The following is a 26,854-nucleotide window of genomic DNA, read 5'->3' on the forward strand; positions in this document are numbered from 1 at the left end:
TGCTTTTACGCTCTCCTTTTTTCCTCCTCGCCCTATAATAGCCATAACTACCTTCTGTAATGATACCTTTTAATTTTTCAATAACATATTCTCCGAACCAAAAAAATATATATAATTGGTTAAGTGAAATTGAAATAGTAAAAGATTATTTAGAAAATTTGGTGGTTCTCTTTTCTTCACCATTTACCTTGTGGTTGAGCTAACATGTTGTTTTAATACTTTAGGTCGCCTGATTACAGCAATACCAAAATGTATATAGTTTCCATTAGGGCTGGGCGGTATACCGGTTCATACCGAATACCAAAATTTTTGTCCTGCACGATATGAATTTTTCCCATGCCGCAATACTGGTTTGGCCCCTCCCCCTCAAAAATGAATGCATTATCAGCCCAGCGCTGCGCTGTCCCCGCATCGGGGAACTAATCATATGTGACCCGCAATTAATTATAAGCGCTGCGCTGTCCCCATCAGGGTAAATACTCACATATCACCCGCAAACGCTGCCCTCCTCGTCCTCCTGTTTGTTGCGGCCGCCGGCGCTGACACTCTATACTGTACGCTGTATCCCTATGCCCGGGCTTCAAAAGATAAACAAAATAAACTTTAACTCGCCTTCACCGTCGGTTCAGACCTTCTTCCTATGGAATGGAACGTTGGACAGCCATCAGCCAATCACTGGCTGCATTGATGTTCCGCCTCTGCCGGTGATAGGTTGAGCGCACTGTCATGTAAGAAGCCGGCTGGCTTCTTACATGACAGTGGGCTCAGCCTATCACCGGCCGAGTGGGAACATCGCTGCGGCCGGTGATAGGCTGACTGCTTTCCGACGTTCCCGTCCCCTGGAAGAGCGTAAGGCAGACGTAGGCACGTGTGTTAAAGTTTATTTTGTTTACCTTTTGCAGCCCGGGTGTTATGCTGAGCGCTCCGGGCCCCCTGCTGGCCACGGAGCGCTCACAGCGTGTGTCCCCAGGCAGCGTTCCGGCGTCACAGCGTGTGCATCCCCGCTCTCTAGGGCACACGTGCACAGGGACTCTTGGACTCTTAGATCTAAAGGACCACTGCACAGGTGATTGGTGCCTGGTCCAAACTGGTTCATTAAGGGTTAAGCTTTGTGAGAGGGAGTGCTGTTTGGACTTAATTAGGCCTCACCTGTGCACTGCCTATAAGTACCATCTCCTGCCGGATCTTTGTTGCCTTTGTGCCTGAGAGAAAGCATTCCTTGTTCCTGTGTTGCCCTGCCTGTTGCCGTTCCCGTTGCTACTGACTTCCGCCTGTGAACCTGAGCTGCCTGCCTTGATCATTTGCTGTGTCTGACTACGCCTTTGCCTGATCCTCTTGTACCTTGCCTTATCTCAGCAGCCAGAGAGGTTGAGTCACTACTGGGTGAAACGACCTGGGGGTTACTTGCCGCAGCAAGTCCATCCCGCTTTGCGGCGGGCTCTGGTGAAAACCAGTAACTCCTTAGACTCGGTTCCCCTGGTACGGCCCCCGTCATCACCTCTCTGGCACAACGGATCCACCACCAGCCTCCGCTACCAGCCCGGATCCTGACACCGGGCATAGGGATACAGCGTACAGTATAGAGTGTCCGTGCCGGCGGCAGCAACAAACAGGAGGACGAGGAGGGCATCACTTGCGGATGATATGTGCGCATTTACCCCGATGGGGACAGCGCAGCACTGGGCTGATAATTTTTTTTTTGGGAGGGGGGGGGGGGAATATGTTATATATCGTGGAACCGCCATAAGTTACAAAAATACAGTGATACACATATTTGGTCATACCGCCCAGCCCTAGTTTCCATCATGTTTTACTAATTAAAAAAAAAATCTGAACTGTTTTGAATTTTTTAATTGCCATTTTTTTACCCCTGTAGCTTTTTATTTTTTTCACATACCAGGCTGTATGAGGGCTAATTTTTTGCGCCATAATCAGTTTTTTTGTATCGGTACTATTTTGGTATTGATCTGACTTTTTAATCGCTTTTAAACTTTTTTTTTTTTTTCTGGGAAATTATAAAAATTGCAATTCTGTGGTTAGGTATTTTGTTTTTTACATTTACGTCCTTTACTATATGGGATACATAATGTTATATTTTAATAGTTCGTACAATTACGCCCGCAGTGAAACTAAATATGTTTCTTTTTATTATGTTTACATGTTTTTTCTGTAGGAAAAGAGGGTGATTGGAACTTTTAACATGTAAGAGGTTAATGTGTGTCTTTTAAACCTTTATTAAAACTTTTTTTTTTCTTTTTCTACACTTTATTGGACTTTTAGGGGGGAATCATTAGATTCCTCATACAGATCAATAGTGTTCTATTGAACTCCATTGAACTGTGTGCTCTGTGCTCCACTGATAGAGCCTAGTCCAGCCAGGCTCTATCAATGACAGAGCCACGGGACAGCAGGGAACAGAGGTAAGTCCTCCGACTACCTCTATAGTGGATTTCCCCCTCACGATCGTGCTGTGGGGGGGGGGGGGGGGTTATCCACCCCACTAGCCCACCAGGGAGCATGCACATGTCCCTTTAGATGCCATTGTCAGCTTTGACAGTGGCGATCTAAAGGGTTAAAAGCCAGTCGCCGCATGCTAACTATCGGCAGCGGCCCCGACTACTGAAATCAGCCGGGGGCTGCAGAGTATGGAGCGGGCAACAGTCGGGAGCCCGCTCCAATACAGACTGCTGTCAACAACAAACATAGGATAGGTAATTTAACCCTTACTCACCCCCAGTCTATGGGAAAAATGTTACTGCATAGACTTGCATAGCTGGGGCGGGGGTGACGTCACAAGGGGGCGGAGTCGTGACGTCACGATACTCCGGCCCCGTGGTCTCCACCTGGCTGTTTGTGAGCTGGCACCGCAGCGTGCAGCTCAAACAGGTGGGTGGCGAATACAAGATTGCGGGGGTCCCCAGCGGCGGGACCCCCAGGGTGAGACATCTTATCTCCTGTCCTTTGGATGGGGGATAAGATGTCTCAGGGCCGGAGTACCCCTTTAATTTAACCCTTAACTACCCCCCATATGTGAGGGTCAGGGTTTTTGTTTAAAGTCGCATGCAAATCTATGGGAAATGTATGTTCCCACATAACTTTGTATGGATGGAGATATTTCAATAATAACTGGTACACGTATTACTTATATGTCAAATAAAATATATGATATATGATAGTTAAATTAACCCTTACCTACACCCTTATGTACAACATGGGTTTTTGTTTCAAGTCTCATGCAAGTATATGGGACTTCCAGTACCTTATTCCACAAGCTCCGCTCTGCATCTCCTGGTGAATGTGTCAGTCCAGCTTGCAAGCCAAACCCAATCTCACAAACACACGCCCACTGTTTAAGCCCCACCTCTTTTATTATCTACCCTTTTTGTGAATCGGTCTGGTTTTCAAATCATGTCCCATCCCACAAAACCACGTCCCCTTCTATTTTCAGCTTACAATATAGTCATCACAAATCAGTCCCACCTGAGGACAGGATATGAGGATGGGACATAAGGACGGGATATGAGGTCAGCATATAAGGACGGGATATGAGGTCAGCATATGAGGACGGGATATGAGGACAGCATATGAGGACAGGATATGAGGATGGGATATAAGGTCGGGATATGAGAACGGGACATGAGGATGGGATATGAGGTTGAGATAGGAGGAAGGGATATGAGGACAGGATATGGGGACGGGATATGGGGTCGGGTAATGAGGTCGGGATATGAGGACGGAATATGAGGACACGATATGAGGTCGAGATAGGAGGACGGGTTAGGAGGACAGGATATGAGGATGGGATATGAGGTCAAAATATGAGGACGGGATAGGAGTTCGGGATTTGAGGTCGAGATATGAGGTTGGGAAATGGGGTTGGGATATGACAACAATATATGAGGATGGGATATGAAGTCAAAAGCTTCCTCCTTTGTTCATTTTCCTCCCCAACACGGAATAGGAAGGAAAAACTGGGTACTCAGCTAGTACTCTATAAAAAAAAAAGGTAGTGTACCTCTTAGTGAGAGATTATTTACTGATAGACATGCCTCTACAACTCAAAGACATTTAGCCCAGTTGGCAGACTTTCCAAGGGGGCACATTATTAGACTGGGAGAAGCAGGATGGTCACTTCAACAAAATGTTTGCCATCTTGGCTATTCCAACCAAGGAGATATGCGAAGCAGTGATTATGTTATAACCAGGCTCCAGATGATCCAGACAGACCACCAGTAGAGAGGATGATTTGATCCGACCCCAAGTATAAGCAGCTTTCACAGTTTCCATTCAAACACAAGTGTCACCTGCATTACACACCCCTGGCTCTGCCCTGGCCATTTTCAGGTGCTTAGCAGACGTAAATTTGTTGTCATGTTGCCCATTATGTTGTCAGACAGCCACCATCTAACAAAAGTCCTGGACTGCTACCATAACGTCTTTACTGATGAATCCAGGTTCTGTTTGGGATCTGGAGACAGTCAGGTTCGAGTATGGAGGCCACTTGTTGCACTTCACCCCTGCCTTTGCTGTAGGGGCAACACTTTGCCCCAACTGCTGGTACTATCATATGGGGAGCCATTACATTTGACAGCCGGTCACCCCAATAGTGATATGTGGGACACTAAGAGCTTGTAACGGCTGTGGTAGGTGGATCCACTGACCTGTGAGGAAGATGGCTTGGGCTGTACCAGGGAGCAGAGTCTACGGTGTCACTGGTTTTCACCAGAGCCCGACACAAAGCGGGATTGTCTTGCTGCAGCAGACAGCACCCAGGTCGCTACCCCTGATACGACTCGTCCCCTACAGGCAGCCAAGGTATTACGTGGCACAGGTAGGATGTGACAACTCAGAGTCAGTAGTAGCAGAAGGTCAGGGCTGGCGGCTCAGATGCATAATCAGAAATGTAGCAGGAGGTCTACAGGCAGGCGGCAAGAAGGCAAGGTCAGGTCACAAAGCGGAAGGTCAGAACACAGGCAGGGCAAAACACAGGAACACTTTCTCTAGGGGCTCAAGACACACAAAGATCCTGCAAGAGGTAGAGGGAGGTGCAAAAACCTATAAGGAAGGGACAGGTGCAATTACTAATTAAGGGCGCACTGGCCCTTTAAATCTTGGAGCTCCGGTTTGCGTGCACCCTAGGAGGCGGGGGCGCGCTCACTGGAGAGCAGGCAGCGGGGGATTCAGCAGGAGCAGAAGGTAATTGACGTCCCGAGATTTGCATGCGGGCACGTCTCTCGATGCGAATGCCAGGGCCCTTCAGAGGAAGAAGGAGGAGAGCGCTCACGGCCAGAGTAGTGGCCGGAGCGCTCAGCGCAACAGAGCTCAGTGATATGTGCGGCCTAATGTGTTACCTCTAATGGCAGAGCCTACAGCTGACATTTCACAGCAGAGAAATGCTCACCTATGCACAGCAAGAGTTTCCCAAGAATGTCTCTGCCAGACAGAAACACTTTCTTAACCTGCTCACTTCCCAATTTATCAAAAATTGAGCATTCAAGTTATCTTTGGCAAAATACAGTCATGGTTGTAAATGTTGGCACCCCTGAGATTTTTCAAGAAAGTGAATTATTTCTCACAGAAAAGGATTGCAGTAACACATGTTTTGCTATAGACATGTTTATTACCTTTGTGTGTATTAAAACTAAACCAAAAAAAGGCAAACTAACTAAAAGAAAAAAAGCAAATTGGACATAATTTCACACCAAACTCCAAAAATGGGCTAGACAAAATTATTGGCATCCTTAGCTTAACATTTGGTTGCACACCCTTTGGAAAAATTACTGAAATCAGTTGCTTCCTATAACCATCAATGAGCTTCTTACACCTCTCAGCCGGAATGTTGGACCACTCTTCCTTTTCAAACTGGTCCAGATCTCTCTTATTGGAAGGGCCTTTTCCCAACAGCAATTTTAAGATCTCTCCACAGGTGTTCAATGGGATTTAGATCTGGACTCATTGCTGGCCACTTCAGAACTCTCCAGCGCTTTGTTGCCATCCATTTCATTTGACGTATGTTTGGGGTCATTGTCCTGCTGGAAGATCCAAGATCTCGGATGCAAACCCATCTTTCTGACTCTGGGCTGTACAGTGCAACTCAAAATCCATTGGTAATCCTGAGATTTCATGATGCCTTGCACACATTCAAGGCACCCAGTGCCAGAGGCAGCAAAACAACCCCAAAACATCATTGAACCTCCACCATATTTCACTGTAGGTACGGTGTTCTTTTCTTTGAAGATCTCATTCTGTTTTTGGTAAACAGTAGAATCATGTGCTTTACCAAAAAGCTCTATCTTTGTCTCATCTGTCCACAAGACATTTTTCCAGAAGGATTTTGGCTTACTCAAGTTCATTTTGGCAAAATGTAGTCTTGCTTTTTTGTGTCAGCAAGGGGGTCTTCCTGGGTCTCCTGCCATATCATTTCATTTAAATGTCGGCGGATAGTTCGCACTTACACTGATGCTCCCTGAGCCTGCAGGACAGCTTGAATATCTTTGGAACTTGTTTGGGGCTGCTTATCCACCATCCGGACTATCCTGCGTTGACACCTTTCATCAATTTTTCTCTTCCGTCCAAGCCCAGGGAGATTAGCTACAGTGCCATGGGTTGCAAACGTCTCGATAATGTTGCACACTGTGGACAAAGGCAAATCTATATCTCTGGAGATGGAGTTGTAACCTTGGGATTGTTGATATATTTCCACAACTTTGGTTCTCAAGTCCTCAGACAGTTCTCTTCTCCTCTTTCTGATGTCCATGCTTAGTGTGGCACACACACAGACACACAATGCAAAGACTAAATAAACATCTCTCCTTTTTATCTGCTCTCAGGTGTGATTTTTATATTGCCCACACCTGTTACTTGCCCCAGGTGAATTTAAAGGAGCATCTGCTTGAAACAATCTTATTTATCCACAATTTTGAAAGGGTGCCAATAATTTTTTTCAGTCCATTTTTTGGGAGTTTAGTGTGACATATTTGCTTTTTTTCCTCCCTTTTTTGTTCAGTTCCAATATACACAAAGGGAATAAACATGTATATAGCAAAACATGTGTTACTGCAATCCTTTTCTGTGAGGAATACTTAATTTTCTTGAAAAATTTCAGGGGTGCCAACATTTACTGCCATGACTGTACAAGTGTGCAGGATCTATAGGCCCTACAATTGAGCCACAGGACGCAACACAAAACTCATTTGCCTCATTCCCCACCACATCTAATGTTGTATCCAGGCTAGAGGCGACCCAAAAAGGTACTAGAGCCTCCTTTAAATTGTACAATTCTCATCAATAAACGTATTCCTTTGTTCTAATAATGCAATCACTTAAATATATTATCATTACAACAACACCTGTAAACACCACCCAGTCAAATCCCTTTCACATTTTTACAAAAACAAAGCCTATTTATAAAATAAAATAAAAACATATTATATCCCCATATACAAGTAGTTATACCCAGCAGGCACATTGTGAAAAAGACACACGAAACTTTGCAATCATGCAATTTTTAAAATGTCCTCAGGTTGTGTGTGGTATTACAGCTCAGCTCTGTTCATTTTAATGGAACAGAGATGCGGGTCTAGTAAGCCAAGTGGGCAGCCAGAGAACCCCTCCACCTGGCTACTGCTGCGTTGCTGTAATCTTCTCCTCTGGTCTGTCTTTTAGTAAAAAAAAAAATATTGCGTATATGTAAAAGTGATATTGGTAAAAACTACAAATCACAGCACAAAAAATTAGCTCTCATACAGCCCTGTATACAGAACAATGATAAAGTTATAGTGGTCAGAATAGGGCAATTTTAAACATGCTTTTTTTGTTAAATAACTGATATTTATTAATAGATTAATAACTGAAGCAATACCATAATAGAAAAGCATGTAAACATCCTATTGACCCACAGAATAAAGAAAACATGTTAGTTTTACTGTAAAGGGTACAGCTTAAAGGGGTTATCCAGGAAAAAAAACTTTTTTTTTTATATATATCAACTGGCTCCAGAAAGTTAAACAGATTTGTAAATTACTTCTATTAAAAAAAATCTTAATCCTTTCAGTACTTATGAGCTTCTGAAGTTGAGTTGTTCTTTTCTGTCTAAGTGTGTTCTGATTAAACGTGTCTCGGGAACAGCCCAGTTTAGAAGAGGTTTGCTATGGGGATTTTCTTCTAAACTGGGCGGTTCCGAGACACGTGTCATCAGAGAGCACTTAGACAGAAAAAAACAACTCAACTTCAGAAGCTCATCAGAGTAAATGCATTTCTTTTTTGGATTTCTCTTTAGTATACCGCCCCTAAAAAGTACTGAAAGGATTAAGATTTTTTTAATAGAAGTAATTTACAAATCTGCTTAACTTTCTGGAGCCAGTAGATATATAGAAAATAGTAAACAAAAATGCAAAAATTAAATTGTCTCTGTCCGGCCTTAGACATCTTATCCCCTATCCATATAGGATAGGGGATAATATGAATGATCACGGGAGTCTGCTGGGACCCCCCTGTGATCTCGATGCAGCTCCCGGCTTTCTGTGACGTCATGCCTCCTCTCATAGACATGAATGGAGGGAATGTGGCGTGACATCACGAGGGGGGCGTGGTACGACGTCACATCTCCGTTTTGGGAGCAGCGCCCGACACAGAATGCTGGGAGCTGCACTGAGATTGCGGGGGGTCTCAGCGGCAGGACCCCCACAATTAAACAGGAATAGGATAGTAAATAAGATGTCTGCAACATCTGCGCTCCGGCCAGACACTCTGGCCTTGAGCGCTCTCTTGTCATGCCCCCACTGCCGGCAGGGCTGGGATTTGCATTGCGGGACGCGCCGCTTCTTGTTCTCGCAGCCCCCCGCCCCGTAGGGCGCACGCGTGCTGCAGCTCTTACATTTAAAGAGCTAGTACTCATTTAATTAAGTGTCTACACCTGCACCCTGTGTTTAAGTGTGAGCTCCGCCCTTTGTTCCCTGCCGGATCTTTGTTGCCTTGTGCTCTAGTGGAGGCATACTGTGTTCCTGATATCCGTGTTCCTGATGCTTGTTCCGTTAACTGACCCTGCACCTGTGCCACCTGCCCTTGACCTCGTCTTGACAGTTTCCTTTTGTGCCATGCCACATCCCAGCAACCTGTGTGGATGAGTTGTGCCAGGGGTAGCAACCTAGGTGCTGCCTGCTGCAGAAATAAATTCCAAAACCCTTTTGGAGGGCTAACCCTCCTCGGGGACTAATAACCTTATCTAGGGTCTCACTAAAATAACTTTTTTATTGGTATGCTCTAAAATCTAATTATTTGTGAATGGCTTTATGAGCAGTGTTTAAAACTATCAGAAATCTCTCTTACACTAACTAATAGGAAAGTATTTCTTTTGGCCAATGGACACACTCCTGATCCTTATTCCAGCATCCGCTGGTTAGTGGTTTTCTGGATTGGGCATCATTGTTTCTGCATTGTACACTTTCTGGGATGGCTGTTACAATGCAGAAGCAATGATGCCCAATCCAGAAAGGAATCCTATAATAATGTATTGGAACATAATAGAGAAAAAACAAACCTAAAGTCAGAAATCCCGAGCATGCGTAAATACAGAGAATACCGGTGAAAGTTTAATACACAGAACAGCGCGAGAATGCACAATGACGTACAACCAGGATATAGGTCACATGGAACGGACGTGCAGTCATGTGATTGGTTTATCACATGATCACAACAAAGGAACATGTGACAAGTGACCTGGTATTCTGTAATTGCTGCACTGGACCAGAAGTGATGTGACAAAAGCAACGGAAGTGACATCACGATAAAAATCTATAAGTAGACAAGTGTTGGAAAATGTCGCCATTAGCCAACTGCACTTGACAAAGCCAGTTCTCTGGCGAAACGTTGGGGAGACTGGTGAATATTTTAGGCAGAGACTCTCTATAGGGAATATAATATAAATTAAAAGGATGAGCCTAAATTGGACTTCATAAGAGCTCCTGATGCCACGGGTGGATGTTAAAGGGGGCATAAAGCCCATTTAGCGATAGAGTGGAGGGTGTATGAGACCCCCCAACCAGTACACAAGGTGTGAGAGACCTTAATGTCCCCTTCATCATAGAAAACCACTAACCAGCAGATGCTGGAATAAGGATCAGGAGTGTGTCCATCGGCCAGTAGTAATACGTTTCTATTAGTTAGTGTAAGAGAGATCTCTGATAGTTTTAATCACTGTTCATAAATCCGTTCAAAATAATTTGATTTTTAGAGCATACCAATAAAAAGTTTTTTCAGTGAGACCCAGGATAAGTGTATTAGTGCCCGAGGAGGGTTAGCCCTCCAAAGAGTTTTGGAATTAATTGTTTAATCTACCCTGGGACTCATGAGCATTTAGGTTATGCTGCCGCAGCAAGACCGTCCCGCATTGCGGCAGGCTCTGGTGAAAACCAGTGGCACCTTAGACTCCGCTCCCTGGCACGGTTCACGTCATCATCCACACAGGCACAGAGGATCCACCACCTGCTGTGACCCTAACAATGTCTAAGGCTGGAATACCCCTTTAAGGCCAAATAGGCTGTGTCCTTAAGGGATTTAAATAATTACAATACACACACAAAAAATAATAAGACCTCTGAGGAATTATAAGTTTGTAGTTGTAAAGGCCATGTAAATTGGGAGATGTGCTGCTGCCAATTATGGCAGTAAAAATCAGTACATTTTTGGGTCATGTTAACAGTCCCTGATCTTCTTGTACATAGTCAACGTTGCTCATATCGAGTAGCTGTCTGCCTATGTAAAAATGCCCTGATTTACAGAAACGCAATAGAAAAGATTAGGGGATCAGAAAAGGTATTTATTTTCCTTGCTCCCTTGCAGTCCACTTCCACCTTGGTCCCATATTGTAAGTTTAACTTTCGAGATGGGGGATGGGCATCCTATTGCAACAACACTATGCGGCCACTGTCCTTCACATGTGGCATGGTTTTGCCCACATGCAATGATCACAATAGAATCCTTGCCCCGCAACCACTGTCTTGGAAGTTATATTGTTGAGACAAGTTATATTGTTGAAAGTGAAGCATTGGCGCAAGGAAAGGTAATACCTCTTCTAGTCTCCAGATAAGCAAAAAAGGGATACTAAGGGAGGATTTTTTTTTTGGGGGGGTTAAATAAACAATTAGACTCATTTGTCATGTCACTATTTTATACTTTCATACTTTGTTTTATACATTAGGATATGTGCCTGCTGCGCTTCTGTCCTCAGACCTCCAGTGATGCTGTATTCTATAGTCGGCTCTTCTCCTACCTCAACCGCAAAGTTAGATATGTAATCGTCAATACTGACAAGATGGAGGCCTTTGTTATTCCCTTGCCGGCATGCCAACCAATACCTTCCCAACTCCGCCCCTTAGGAGGGCCAGGTAAGATTTTTCTAAGTAAAACATAGGAGGAGCTTTAGCAAAACCTTTCTGGAGGAAAAGTTACTGAGTTGCTCATAGCAACCAATCAGATCGTTTCGGGCAATTCAGCAACCTTTCTTCTCGACAGGTTTTGATAAATCTCCCCCATAAAGCTTATAATAGGGATGTTGTTTAAGATGTCAATGGAGCTCTGTGACATCTGGCTGTTTAACATCACCTGACAAATTCCTAAGTAGTTTTACACATTAACATGTCCAGCCCTACAAGAATGTTCTTACATAAAAAAAGATTCTGTACTCACTACATAAGTATTGAGCATATCACCATTTTTCTCACCAAATAATGTGAAATGACAAAGGGAAAAGATATTGAATATGTTTACTGATACAGCGATACCTCAACATATGATGGTAATTCGTTGTGGCTGTGTGTTTGGGATCATTGTCTTGCTGAAATGTTCACCCTTGTTGTATCAAGTTCATCCTGGTAGTCGTAAACAGATATTTGTGAAGAATCTTTTGGTAAATTTGTATAGCCATCCTTCCTTTAAGGAAGAAATGTACAGGAAGCACCGACACTCGATAAAACTCCGAATTTATTGCAGCCATAAAATAATCAGGATATACAAAACAATGATAGGATCAAACAGTTAACTTGAACGGTTGACGCGTTTCAGGTTCTTGACCCTTTAACGAAACCTGCAGCATGAATGTGGCTATAACACATTTATAATCATGAAATAGGAGGAGTGAGAGGTAATGGTAACACCTGCAGGGGTATTAACCCATTGCGGTCCATCACCAAACACAAACCCCTTACATGCACTTCAGTTGAGATAAAAACAAACGCACAGTCTGAACAGTGCCAAAAAATGTGAAACAAATAAAATAAACCAATAGCTGGAAAAAAGAGAAAAGAAAACAAACTCAATAATAGAAATACAGATTAGTACGGTTATTTAATCCTTTTGGCTGAAAGAAATCGATTTGTTTATCCACAGACTTTCTCGATTTCAAAGTCCCTGAAGCCAGTCCTCTTCTTTAACTTGCTTGTGAACCTTCTCAATGGCAAAAAAAAACGCATATTAGAGACATCACCATCATGAAGATCACGAAAATGTTGGGACACATCTGACAGATTCGCATTAAGTGGATTATTCACACATCTGATATGTTCCTGGATACGTTTTTTCAAGTTTCTCTTGGTGGATCCTATATATGTTAAATTGCAACATGTGATTTTATACACTACAAAATAAGAGTAACAATTTAGAAATTCTCTGATCTTGTATAAATCAGAGCGTACATCAGAGAAGGACAGGGCTTTGGTAGCATACTACACGCCTAGTTTGGCCACATTTATAGAACCCCTGTGTATTAATCCAGCTACCTGTATTATGGATTTTAAGCATTGGTGGAAGGCTGGGAGGAAGAATATTTTCTAATGTTGGGGCTTTATGTGAAGAAAAATTATAACCCTCTTTTAAAATGACATCAAGGACAGGATCTTGTCTGAGTATCGGAAGGTACTTGTTTACAATTGCTTTAATGTTATAAAATTCCACACTGTATGTGGTAACAAAAGATACTTTGTTTTGATGATTAAATTGACTATTTGCACAGCATACCTTCCGATTCTCAAGCAAATTAGTTCTAGGTTTATTGTGTACTCTATGTTTTGCCCTATCCAGCATCCAATTTTTGTACCCCCTTGCTTTGAGTCGATCACACGCTACCTTCTGTTATGCTATTGAACTTTCTCTAGTTGAACAATTTCTTTTTGCTCTGATTAGTTCCCCAACTGGTATTCCTGTTACCATATGATGAGGGTGACAGGAACTGGCATGTAAAATAGTATTACCAGTAGATGGTTTGCGATGGGTACATGTATCTATTCTGGAGTTAGGTGCATTCACAGTTAACCCCTTGGGGACGGAGCCCATTATGACCCTAAGGACGGGAGCATTTTTTGCAAATCTGACCACTGTCACTTAAAGCATTAATAACTCTGGGATGCTTTTACTTATAAATTTGATTCCGAGACTGTTTTTTCGTGACATATTCTACTTTATGTTAGTGGTAAATTTTCGTCAATACTTGCATCCTTTCTTGGTGAAAAAATTCAAAAATTTCATGAAAAATTAGAAAATTTTGCATTTTTCTAACTTTGAAGCTCTCTGCTTATAAGGGATATGGATATTCCAAATACATTATATATTGATTCACATATACAATATGTCTTCTTTATGTTTGCATCATAAAATTGATGAGTTTTTAATTTTGGAAAACATCAGAGGGCTTCAAAGTTCAGCAGCAATTTTCTAATTTCTCGCAAAATTTTCAAAATCGGAATTTTTCAAGGACCAGTTCAGGTTTGAAGTGGATTTAAAGGGCCTTCCTATTAGAAATACCCCAAAAATGACCCCATTATAAAAACTGCATCCCTCAAAGTATTCAAAATGACATTCAGTAAGTGTGTTAACCCTTTAGGTGTTTCACAGGAATAGCAGCAAAGTGAAGGAGAAAATTCAAAATCTTCATTTTTTACACTGGCATGTTCTTGTAGACCCAGTTTTTGAATTTTTACAAGGGGTAAAAGGAAAAAAATCCTCTCAAAATTTGTAACCCAATTTCTCTCGAGTAAGAAAATACCTCATATGTGTATGTCAAGTGTTCGGCGGGTGCACTAGAGGGCTCAGAAGCGAAGGAGCAACAATGGGATTTAGGAGAGTGAGTTTTTCTGAAATGGTTTTTGGGGGGCATGTCCCATTTAGGAAGCCCCTATGGCACCAGGACAGCAAAACCCCCCACATCGCACACTATTATGGAAACGACACCCCTCAAGGAACATAACAAGGGGTACGGTGAGCCTTAACACCCCACAGGTGTTTGACAACTTTTTGTTAAAGTCGGATGTGTAAATGAAAAAAAAAATTCCACTAAAATGCTGGTTTTTCCCCAAATTTTACTTTTTTACAAAGGGTAATAGGAGAAAATGCCCCCCAAAATTTGTAACCCCATTTCTTCTGAGTATGGAAATACCCCATGTTTGAACGTCAAGTGCTCTGCGAGCGAACTACAATGCTCAGAAGAGAAGGAGCACCATTGAGCTTTTAGAGAGATAATTTGTTTGCAATGGAAGTCGGGGTCATGTGCATTTACAAAGCCCCCCGTGGTGCCAGAACAGTGGACCGCCCCCCCCCACATGTGACCCCATTTTGGAAACTACACCCCTCACGGAATGTAATAAGGGGTACAGTGAGCATTTACACCCCACTGGCGTTTGACAGATCTTTGGAACAGTGGGATGTGCAAACCAAAAAATTACATTTTTCATTTTCACGGACCACTGTTCCAAAAATCTGTCAGACACTTGTGGGGCGTAAATGCTCACTGTACCCCTTATTACATTCCGTGAGGGGTGTAGTTTCCAAAATGGGATCACATGTGGGTATTTATTTTTTTGGGTTTATGTCAGAACCGCTGTAAAATCAGCCACCCCTGTGCAAATCACCAATTTCGGCCTCAAATGTACATAGTGCGCTCTCACTCCTGAGCCTTGTTGTGTGCCCGCAGAGCATTTTACGCCTACATATGGGGTATTTCCGTACTCAGGAGAAATTGCGTTACAAATTTTGGGGATCTTTTTTTTCCTTTTACCTCTTGTGAAAATAAAAAGTAAAGGGCAACACCAGCATGTTAGTGTAAAATTATTTTTTTTTTACACTAACAGGCTGGTGTAGACCCCAACTTTTCCTTTTCATAAGGGGTAAAAGGAGAAAAAGCCCCCAAAATTTGTAGTGTAATTTCTCCCGAGTACGGCGATATCCCATATATGGCCCTAAACTGTTTCCTTGAAATACGACAGGGCTCTGAAGTGAGAGAGCTCCATGCGCATTTGAGGACTAAATTAGGGATTGCTTAGGGGTGGACATAGGGGTATTCTATGCCAGTGATTCCCAAACAGGGTGCCTCCAGCTGTTGCTAAACTCCCAGCATGCCTGGACAGTTAGTGGCTGTCCAGAAATGCTGGGAGTTGTTGTTTTGCAACAGCTGGAGGCTCCATTTTGGAAACACTGCTGTACAATACGTTTTTCATTTTTATTGGGGGGGGGGAGGGGGGGACAGTGTAAGGGGGTGTATATGTAGTGTTTTACTCTTTATTAGGTGTTAGTGTAGTGTAGTGTTTTTAGGGAACAGTCACACTAGCGGGTTACGGTGAGTTTCCCGCTAGGAATTTGCGCTGCGCAGCTCATAGTTGAAGCAGGAAACTTGCTGTAAACCCGTCCGTGTGAATGTACCCTGTACGTTCACATGGGGGGGGGGGGGGGGGCAAACCTCCAGCTGTTTCAAAACTACAACTCCCAGCATGTACTTACAGACCATGCATGCTGGGAGTTGTAGTTTTGCAACAGCTGGAGGCACACTGGTTGGAAAACCTTCAGTTAGGTTCTGTTACCTAACTCAGTATTTTCCAACCAGTGTGCCTCCAGCTGTTGCAAAACTACAATTCCCAGCATGACTGATCACAGAAGGGCATGCTGAGAGATGTAGTTATGCAACAGCTGGAGGTACGCAACTACAACTCCCAGCATGCCGAGACAGCTGTTTTCTGTGTGGGCATGCTGGAATTTGTAGTTTTGCAACATCTGGAGTGCTACAATTTAGAGACCACTGAACAGTGATCTCCAAACTGTGGACCTCCAGATGTTGCAAAACTACAACTCCCAGCATGCCCATACAGCAAACAGCTGTGTGGGCATGCTAGGAGTTGTAGTTTTGCAAGATCTAGAGGGCAGTATAGACATCACTGTGCAGTGGTCTCTAAACTGCAGACCACCAGCTGTTGCAAAACTACAAATTCCAGCATGCCCACACAGCAAACAGCTGTCTGGGCATGCTGGGAGTTGTAGTTTTAATTTAGCCAAACAACAACACGGCAAACATTAAGCGCCGTATGTAGGTCCCGGGGGTACCAATATATAGCCAAAAACAAAGAGACCCACAATACTAATATTATTTCAAAAAGTATGACAATCTTTATTAGACAATATAAAACAAACAATTAAAAATAATTAAAAGGCAGAGGATAACCTTAGGCAGGAGACAACAAGTGCCAGTGAATCTGGTATGGGTAATGTAGGTATTCAGTCGAGAGCATATACAATATAAAACTGACACGGCTGCAAACTCATAATATACTACAATGTAGATATAACATCTAACATACATCAGTATAACATAGGGAGCAGCAATGCAGTATAACAGACAGAAATAGGGACCCAAAATTAGTAATACCTAAAGAGACTACCTGTCATATACCCACAAGCCAGGAACACCAAGCACCAACACCCCAACGCACGTTTCGCGTATGGGCTTCGTCAGGGGGCGTGTCTGACACCTCTGATATCACTTCTGATATTGAAAATTATGTTGCTCAAAATCCCAGACCTCAGGGCAGGAGGTCAATAAACACATCAGGCGTGCCGGGAGAAAACACTGGCCCAAGATGTTCTCCACGGGAACGGAGAGGGAGGTAGTAACACATAATGTGATAAATCTCTCTTCATTTACTCTCACTGAGCCACAATTAAGTTTGTTGTCTAGAGGTCTGGGATTTTGCCATACTAAACACTTTAATGTTTTTGACACCATTATTGATAAAAATAAAATTGTACGTGCATTGACATCGAAAATACTTTTTTTGGTATTGACAGTGATGAACCACATAATTCCAGTGTCCATAGTATTTTGTCCACAGTAGAACAGGTAAGCTGCAGTTCCATTCAGGAGTAGATTGTGCTATGTGATCTGCGCCTTTTGGAGTGCAGCTCTTCTGCATTGGAGAAATATATCCTTAGGTCATGCGATTTTACAGTAGAAAACTTTAAAAGTTTCTTCGAGATGTCTGCCTATGGATAGGTTTCAAGATTTAATTGTGGATGAACTACTTGTTTTGGAAAACAAAGTGGACATGGGGAGGGAAAATATCACTAAAAAAGAAAAGATTGCCCTCAAAGAGTTAAAAAACCATCATGAGTTGCTGATTAGGTCAGCAGATATTTCGCGAGGGGGGAGGGGGGTATCGGTGGTCTGCATGAACGCTGTACAGAGCCCTAAATGAAAATGCACATGGTGACTGGCACATACCAGGGTCTGCTAACTCAATGTCCTGGTTGGTCTGTGACATTGAGTCCCTTTACACCTCCTTGCCTCACACTATGTCAGTTCAGGCAGTCGCTGATATAATGCAACAATTCTCTTTGTATGATTCAGTGTTACAGGAGTTTATTCTGGATGTCCTTTGGTACGTTCTATCACATAATTTCTTTATGTATGAAAATGTTTTTTATTTACAAAATATGGGTGCTTCAATACTCAGCCCCGACTGTGGCAAATTTGTTTTTGTTTTTTTTGTATAAAAACCACTACATTTTCAATTAAACAAACCCCTTCTAGAAATGGTTCGGCAGATATGTCGATGATATTGTTGTCATATGGACAAGTACTGACAGAGGCTTCAGACTGTGTTCAGTATATGAACAACAATGTCCACAATCTGTGGTTTACACACTTGTGGCATAAGAACCAGGTTCCGTTTCTTGATATTATGTTAACTGTGAATGCACCTAACTCCAGAATAGATACCTGTACCCGTCGCAAACCATCTACTGGTAATACTATTTTACATGCCAGTTCCTGTCACCCTCATCATATGATAACAGGAATACCAGTTGGGGAACTAATCAGAGCTAAAAGAAAATGTTCAACTAGAGAAAGTTCAATAGCAGAACAGAAGGTAGCGTGTGATCGACTCAAAGCAAGGGGGTACAAAAATTGGATGCTGGGTAGGGCAAAACATAGAGTACACAATAAACCTAGAACTAATTTGCTTGAGAATCGGAAGGTATGCTGTGCAAATAGTCAATTTAATAATCAAAACAAAGTCTCTTTTGTTACCACATACAGTGCGGAATTTAATAACATTAAAGCAATTGTAAACAAGTACCTTCCGATACTCAGACAAGATCCTGTCCTTGATGTCATTTTAAAAGAGGGTTACAATTTTTCTTCACGTAAAGCCCCAACATATTAGCAAGTATTCTTTGTCCCAGCCTCCCACCAATGCTTAAAATCCATAATACAGGTAGCTTGATTAATACGCAGGAGTTCTATAAATGCAGCCAAACTAGGTGTGTAGTATGCAAAATATGCTACCAAAACCCTGTCCTCTGATATACACTCTGATAGAATTTACAAGATCAGAGAATTTCTAAATTGTGACTCTTGTTTTGTAGTGTATAAAATCACGTGTTTGAGTTGCAATTTAACATATATAGGATCCACCAAGAGAAACTTGAAAAAATGTATCTAGGAACATATCAGATGTGTGAATAATCCACTTAATGCGAATGGGTCAAATGTGTCCCAACATTTTCATGATATGATCTTCATGATGATGATGTCTCTAATATGCAATTTTTTGCCATTGAGAAGGTCCACACGCAAGTTAGAGAAGGGGACGGGCTGAAAGCACTTAGAAATCGAGAAAGTCTGTGGATATATCGATTTGATTGCTTTCAGCCAAATGGATCAAATAACCGTACTAATCTGTTTTTCCATTATTGAGTCTGTTTTCTTTTCTCTTTTTTCCAGCTTTTACTTTATTTTATTTGTTTCATATTTTTTTTGGCACTGTTCAGATTTTGTGTTTGTTTTAATCTCAACTGAATTGCATGTAAGGGGTTTGTGTTTGGTGAAGGACTGCAACATGTTAATACCCCTGCAGGTGTTACCATTACCTCTCACTCCTCCTATTTCATGATTATAAATGTGTTACTACCACATTTATGCTACAGGTTTCGTTAAAGGGTCATGAATCCAAAACGCGTCAACCGTTCATGTTGACTGTTTGATCCTTTCATTGTTTCATATATCCTGATGATTTATGGCTGCAATAAATTCAGAGTTTTATTAAGTGCCGGTGCTTCCAGTACATTTCTTCCATTTGCCAAGAGAGAGACTGTGCGCCCCGCCCCATGTGAGCTGACACCTACCTTCTTTGCTCCATCCTTCCTTTAACTTTGCTCTCATCTGACCCCACTATATTGTCCCAGTATTTCACTGACTTTTCCAAATGCTGTGTAGCAAATTTTACAAAATGCTTTTTATCCAGCAATGAAGTCATGCATGATAAGCGTGCATACAAGTCATGGTGGCGGAGTTCATTACTTACTGTTTTCTTTGAGACAACAGTACCTGCTAATTCCAGGTCTTTTTGAAGCTCTCCACAAGTGGCCCTTGGCTCTTTGACAGTCCTCCTTTACTACTCCATCCCTATTTGGCCCTTGATGTCTGGTCTGTGTGGTAACCCAGCACAGTGCAAATGTTGCAGTCAGTAAGTGTATGGTTGATTATATTAATATTGTGATATATACCTCTTATTGATATCATTGCTTTCTGTATTACTGTTCTTTGTATATTATCCGCGGACCAGACGCGAGGTCGCTTATTGTATTATCGAGGACGGGTGTGCTGGCTTTAGTTAGCCAGAGATTTTATTGCTTTTAACTTCTTTTTTGTGTGCAATTGCATGTTCTAATATATATTTTTTGTACTAATAAACATTGTCAATTAATTATATTGGGTGTGCTACCATTTATCAGTGATAGCTTTTTCTGGTCTAGACATTCTGTTGTTTTTTCACTGGGTAGCACCCCACTTGTATTATGTTGAGCCCCTCCTGTCTTTTTGTGGTTCTTTGACGGCTCTTCTGATTATTATTTTCCATTCTCTGTAAAAAATCTTGAGAGTAGCATCTGGTCGAGGTAAATTTATGATGAAATGATTGTCTTTCCACTTCCTTATTATGGCCCTAACCTATGGCTCACTGGAACATTCAGAAGCTTAGAAATGTGCCTGTAACCAATGCCATTGTTATATTTTGCACAGGCATTAGAATCATATCTAATCTCATAAACTGCCCCCTTGCTTCAGGAATGGTTTTCAGAATTGGGTTGCATTATGAGATAATAATTGAGGGAAACTGGCATAATGATGCATTTCTGCATTGCCTGGGAGATCTTTACAGACTTGCTGGATTTCTTGCACCTACTGCATTTAAGTCAATTCTGATTCCGAGATTGTTTTTTTGTGTGACATATTCTACTTTTTGTGAGTTGTAAATTTTCCTTGTTACTTGCATTCTTTCTTGGTTAAAAATCCCCAAGTTTCATGAAAATTTTGAAAATGTAGCATTTTTCTAACTTTGAAACTCTCTGCTTGTAAGGAAAATGGATATTCCCAAAAAAATGTATGATGATTCACAAATACAATAGCAGCAATTTTCCAAATTTTCACGAAAATTTCAAAATCTGAATTTTTCAGGGACCATTTAAGTTTGAAGTGGATTTGAGGGGATTTTTAGGGAGGAAATTTAAAGGAAAACCACAATTTTGCGCATTTTGGAGGGTTTTGTTTCCACACTTTATGGTAAAAATGACATGTGTTCTTTATTCTGCAGGTCAGTATGATTAAAATGATACCCATGACTAGATAATTTTATATTTTTGAACCGCTTTAAAAAAAAATCCAAAACTTTTTGTACAAAATCAGTAATCTAAAATCGCCCTATTTTGACCACCTATAACTTTTTCATTTTTCCATATATAGGGCGGTATGAGGGCTAATTTTTTGCGCCGTCATCTGCACTTCTTTTTATCGATACCACATTTGCATATAAAAAACTTTAAGATAATTTTTTATTATTATAATTTTTTTAATAAAATGTGCCAAAAAAGCAGCCTTTTTGGACTTTTTTAATTTTTTACGTTTACACCATTCACCATACGGGATAATTAACATTATATTTTGATAGTACGTACATTTACGCACACGGCGATACCAAACATGTTTGTAAAAAAAAAAAATCCGCTTTTTGGGGGTAAAATGGACAATTTTCATTTTTATTGGGGGAGGGTATTTTTCACTTTTTTTTTTTTTTACATTTTTCAACTTTCATTTTACACTTTTTATGTCCCCATAGGGGACTATCTATAGCAATCCTTTGATTGCTAATACTGTTCAGTGCTATGTATAGGACACAGCACTGATCAGTATTATCGGTCATCTTCTGCTCTGGTCTGCTCGATCGCAGATCAGAGCAGAAGACCCCGGGAGATGGCCGGAGCCAGGTGAGGGGACCTCCGGCTGCCATGCTGGATGATCGGATCGCCGTGGCAGCGCTGCGGGCGATCCGATCATCCATTCAAAGTACCGCACTGCCGCAGATGCCGTGATCTGTATTGATCACGGCATCTGAGGGGTTAATGGCGGACATTCACGCGATCGTGGATGTGTCGGCCATTACGGGCGGGCCCCCGGCTGCTACTAGCAGCCAGAACCTGCCGTGTATGACGCGAGCACCATTCCGATGCTCACGGTCATACACAGGACGTAAATGTATGTCCTGGTGCGGGAAGTCCCGCTAAACCTGGACGTACATATACGTCCGTGGTAGTTAAGGGGTTAAAAGTGGTATAAGGAGAAAAAGCCCCCCAAAACTTGTAGCCCAATTACTCTCGAGTATGGAAATACCTCATATGTTGACATAATGTGCTCTGCGGGCTCACAACATGGCTGAAGAGAGAAAGAGCAACTGTGTGATTTTAGAAAAAAAATGTTGCTGTCATGGTTTTTGGGGGCCATGTTGCATTTGAAGCCCAATTTCTCCCGATTAAGAAAACTCTCCATATGTGGATGTTAAGTGCTCTGCTTGGCGCACTACAGGTCTCAGAACAGAAGGAGCGCCATTGGACTGTTAGAGAGAGAATTTTGCTGAAATTTAAGTTGGGGGCTATGTGCATTTTAAACCTCCCATGATGCCAGAACAGCAGAATTTTGGAAACTAGACCCCATCAGGAACGTAACAAGGGTTACAGTGAGTACTTACACCTCACAGGTTTTTTGAACAGTGGGCCGTAAAAGTGAAAAATTAGATTTTTAACAATAAAATGATGGTGTTACTCCAAATTTTTCATTTTCACATGGTGTAATAGGAGAAAATGGACCCCAAATTTTGAAGCCCAATTTCTCTCGATTAAGAAAACGGCCCATAAGTGGATGTTAAGTTCTCTGCTGGTGCACTTCAGGTCTCAGAACAGAAGGAGCGCCATTGGACTGTTGGAGAGACAATTTTGCTGAAATTGAAGTTGGGGGCCATGTGCATTTTAAACCTCCCATGATGCCAGAACAGCAGAAACCCCTCACATGTGACACAATTTTGGAAACTAGACCCCATCAGGAACGTAACAAGGGTTACAGTGAGTACTTACACCTCACAGGTTTTTTGAACAGTGGGCCGTAAAAGTGAAAAATTAGATTTTTAACACTAAAATGATGGTGTTACTCCAAATTTTTCATTTTCACATGGTGTAATAGGAGAAAATGGACCCCAAATTTTGAAGCCCAATTTCTCTCGATTAAGAAAACGGCCCATAAGTGGATGTTAAGTTCTCTGCTGGTGCACTTCAGGTCTCAGAACAGAAGGAGTGCCATTGGACTGTTGGAGAGACAATTTTGCTGAAATTGAAGTTGGGGGCCATGTGCATTTTCAAACCTCCCATGATGCCAGAACAGCAGAAACCCCTCACATGTGACACCATTTTGGAAACTAGACCCCTCCAGGAACGTAACAAGGGTTACAGTGAGTACTTACACCTCACAAGTTTTATTGAACAGTGGGCTGTAAAAGTGAAAAATGTGATTTTTTAATACTAAATTGCTGGTATTAACCAAAAAATGTTTTGTTTCACAAATAGTAAGAGAAAAAAAGCTCCACAAAATTTGTAGCCCAATTTCTCCAGAATAAGGATATTCAGTGCAAATCAGGGCTTAGGAGTAAGACAGCACCAATGAGATTTGAGGCCTAAAGTGGTGCTTTGCACTGCAATGGTTGAGGTTCTGACATAAAATCTAAAAAAAAAACACCGGCAAGTGACCACAATTTTGAAACTACACCTCTCAAGGAAGGTAACAAGGGGTACAGTGAGTACTTATACCTCACAGTTTTTTTTGAACAGTGGGCCGTGAATTGAAAAATTAGATTTTTTTACTCTAAAATGCTGGGGTTACCCAATTTTTTAAATTTTCACAAGGGGTAATTGGAGAAATTGGGTTACAAGTTTTGGAGGGCTTTTTCTCCTGACTGTGGAAACACATCCACATATGGAGTAACATGCTGGGCGGGCGCCCAACAAGGCTCAGAAGTCATAGAGGTCTGTTTGCATTTGAGGCATATGGCATATCAGTAGCTGATGGTTGCATACATTCAGAGGGAAATACAAAAATGAAACAACCACATGTGACACCATTACAGAAAGTACCCACCCTGAGGAATGGGTATAGGGGTAAAGAGGACGGGTGATCCTAAATTTATTTTTCAGGAATAGATGAAGGGTAGCTTTTAAAAATAGCAATTTTCAACCTATCCTCTGCTTCATCTTTCTGGGAACAACTATCATGTGACTCAGAATTGTCGCCTGGAAATACGACAAAGCTCATGAGCGAGAACTCTTCGCATTTGAGGCCAATGTTTGTTACGGACCTAACAGTTACATACATTCAGAGGAAAATACAAGAAAGGAACACTCACATGTGAGCCTATTACAAACAGTACACCCCCTAGGGAAGGTGTATAAGGGGGAAGTGGAGATTTAGAACAGATGGGTGTTCCCTAAATTTATGATGAAGTGTACTATTGGGGGGGGGGGGGGGGTGGATGAAAATGATGCCCGCCCCAAACCCTATGCTCTAAATCATCATTCTGGGAATGTGATGTGTGGCCATCCCTAACCATTTACCTCAAATGCGCACCCCGCTCAGGTAGGGAGAGAGCGCTGCGCATTTTAAGGAACCGCAAACCCCCAATGCTGTTGACTCGGTGTCCCATGACCCATTTTTTTGGGGGAAAAAAATATATTATCAGGGGTATTGGGAAAGAGGTTTTGGTTTTTTTTTTTGGGGGGGGGAGGGGGGTTTGGTTTTAAAGTTTGGAAGACCATGCACTCTGGATTGATATATTGGAGTATAATTCTGGGGAATAAAAATTAGGGAAAAGGATAAAAAATGTAGTGCTCCATGGAAGTGTGATACTCCCTGAAGCAGTGATCGGGGCAAGTGTCACACTGAGTGGTGGTGTCCTTCCGAATCCCCCTCCTGTGACACACACTGCATTTTTTCATGGATTGTCCTTTCTTTCCAGTGTGGGGAACCTCACCTGGAAAGTGTTGGCTGGGGAACTGAAGTTCCAGAGGTGCTCTGACTCGCTCCTTGGCAGTCGCCAAAGATGAGGGCCTTTAGAACTTCCTCTTGAACCTGCAGGAATGTCCCTGTGTTGCAAGCATGCTAGAACAGTACAAAAGAGTAATACATGGCAACCTGTACGATATGCCGGGATGCCTTCTGAACGATATCAGCAGGCTTCTTGGTCCGGTCCCAGCCAGGCAAGCGGCAGGTGCTGGAGGAACGCAGGGTGTACCTGTACATCCTGAGTCCGGACTCGGAAACGGGGGCGTATGGGTACACCCTGCATCCTTAAGGAGTTAAGCCTCACTGTTCCACTGTACGTGGGGAACAGTTTCCCTTATTTGCAGTACTTGACATACTTTTTTGCCTATGCCCCAAAAAAGTTGTAGGGCAGGAGTACCTGGAGTGTGAGGTAGATTACATCTAGCCCTCTCTGTAAATACGCTAATACTGGCTGTATAAATGGACTTATACTTATACTTCCTGTATTTTGTCTTCTCAGAGACACACAAGCTTTAGGTACAGGAGCAAGACATTTTTGCACCCAAAAATATATAAGTTTTAACCAATGTTAATGTTTTTATGCAACTGACATGTAGGCCTGTAACTTATTTACAAATGTTTTTTGCTACTTTTTGTGACAGAAAGGTTTGTGGTGAACTATGCAAGGTCGTTTTTAAGATTTATCCATATATAAGCACATATAAAACATTTATGTTATCTCTGTAACAGAAATTAAATGTTTTTAGAATGTGATTATATTTATATTAGCATTAAAAAGGCAAAGTAAATAATTGTGATCATTGCCTTTGTATGTTGCACTCACCTATTAATATTTATTATATATGTATGCATTTTGTAGGTCTTGCTGATGACCATCCTCATCTTCTGCTGGCCCTACTTCTTCCGAACCATCCATTTTGGTCTTCATGCCCCAGAAAGGTTATCAAAATACACAGAGAGGAAGAGCTTGATGTTCCTGATGACATATTTTCATCTATATTGGAAGATGTAGAAAGGGAGGAGAAGCAAATGACAGAACAAGGCCTCCCCCCTATAGGAAATGAGAGTTCTAGGGTGACAGAAGTGGGTATGCCAGAGCTTATGAATATTTTGTGTTTTCTGTCAAATAACCTGCAGGAGATTGCAGCCCAAAACAATAGTTTTCAAATTGGGCCCCCAGATAACCAGCCAAACCCCATACCAACAGCAGCCCCTGTTTGGCCATCATATCTCATGGCTCCTGGTTTTCAGGCTCCTGCCTCAAACAATAATCCAGCTGCCATGTTTGATCCATCAACCATGTTTGGCCCATCTGGCTTCAACCCTTCACTCTAAAAGCAAAATACTGTTTGGTTTATTGCATATAGTTATATAATTTTAGACAAGGTGTGTAAAAATTTTTATTTTTTATTTTTTTTGAAGGGCAGCTACAGTGTTAAAAAAAAATGAATCTTTCTTTATAACTACTTTTACCATTTTAATGTGTACATTTCTAAAGATTGTCTATATATGTTTTTCTTTTAGTGCAGTTTTTTAAATACTGTTTATTGTTTACTAAGCATTTTAAAACATAACACATTTTTAAGGTTTTGTATGTTGTAATTATTCTGTGAAATAATATAGTAAACATTTTGGTCAAAGTGTTGTTGTGTAGCTTCAAAGCAAGACAAAATTCTGTGTGACTGCATTACTTTTTATTTTAAACTCTTAAAGCAGAATCAGGTATATGTACGTGGTGATTAGGGATGACTTCCCGCATCACCACATACATGTACCTTAGTGTTATAAATTGTCAGGGCTAGAGAGGGAGGGAGCAAAGTGAAAGCAGAGCGCCGATGATTGCCATGGCAACCGGAGGCCTGACAATGGTCACCTTTGTCCTGGCAACAGAAGCTGATAAGACTAACCTACCTAAGGTAGAGTCTGATCTGCTATCCTATGCCTGTCAGTGTAAAACTGACAGACATAGGCATAATTCAATGGCGTATAGATGTGTACTCCACTGAATTATGTGTATCATAGTAAAAAAAAAAGTAAAGTGAAAGTAAAAGTGTGAAAAAAAGTGAACAAAAATAAAAGAAAATATAAAAAATTATAAAATAAATCATTTACTTATATATTCTACACCCAAAAACACACCCAAAAATAGTCCCACCGAAAACA

General features: G+C 41.8%; 1 protein-coding gene across 9 annotated transcripts in view; it reads left to right on the forward strand.

The window, feature by feature from the left end:
* The window catches only part of SPOCD1 (SPOC domain containing 1), a 249,628-nt gene extending 223,284 nt beyond the window's left edge, over window positions 1–26,344 (forward strand). For 8 of the 9 annotated variants that reach the window (XM_056556955.1, XM_056556956.1, XM_056556954.1 and 5 more), the window contains 2 exons: window positions 11,198–11,384; window positions 25,551–26,344. In XM_056556955.1, coding sequence (XP_056412930.1) covers window positions 11,198–11,384; window positions 25,551–26,026 — 663 coding nt within the window. In that variant the 3' untranslated portion in view covers window positions 26,027–26,344. The remainder of the gene's footprint in view (window positions 1–11,197; window positions 11,385–25,550) is intronic. The other variant, XM_056556960.1, reaches the window with a different exon arrangement.
* The last annotated feature ends 510 nt before the right edge of the window (window positions 26,345–26,854 follow it).

Source organism: Hyla sarda, chromosome 2 (assembly GCF_029499605.1).
Source record: "Hyla sarda isolate aHylSar1 chromosome 2, aHylSar1.hap1, whole genome shotgun sequence".
NCBI classification, from domain to species: Eukaryota; Metazoa; Chordata; class Amphibia; order Anura; family Hylidae; genus Hyla; species Hyla sarda.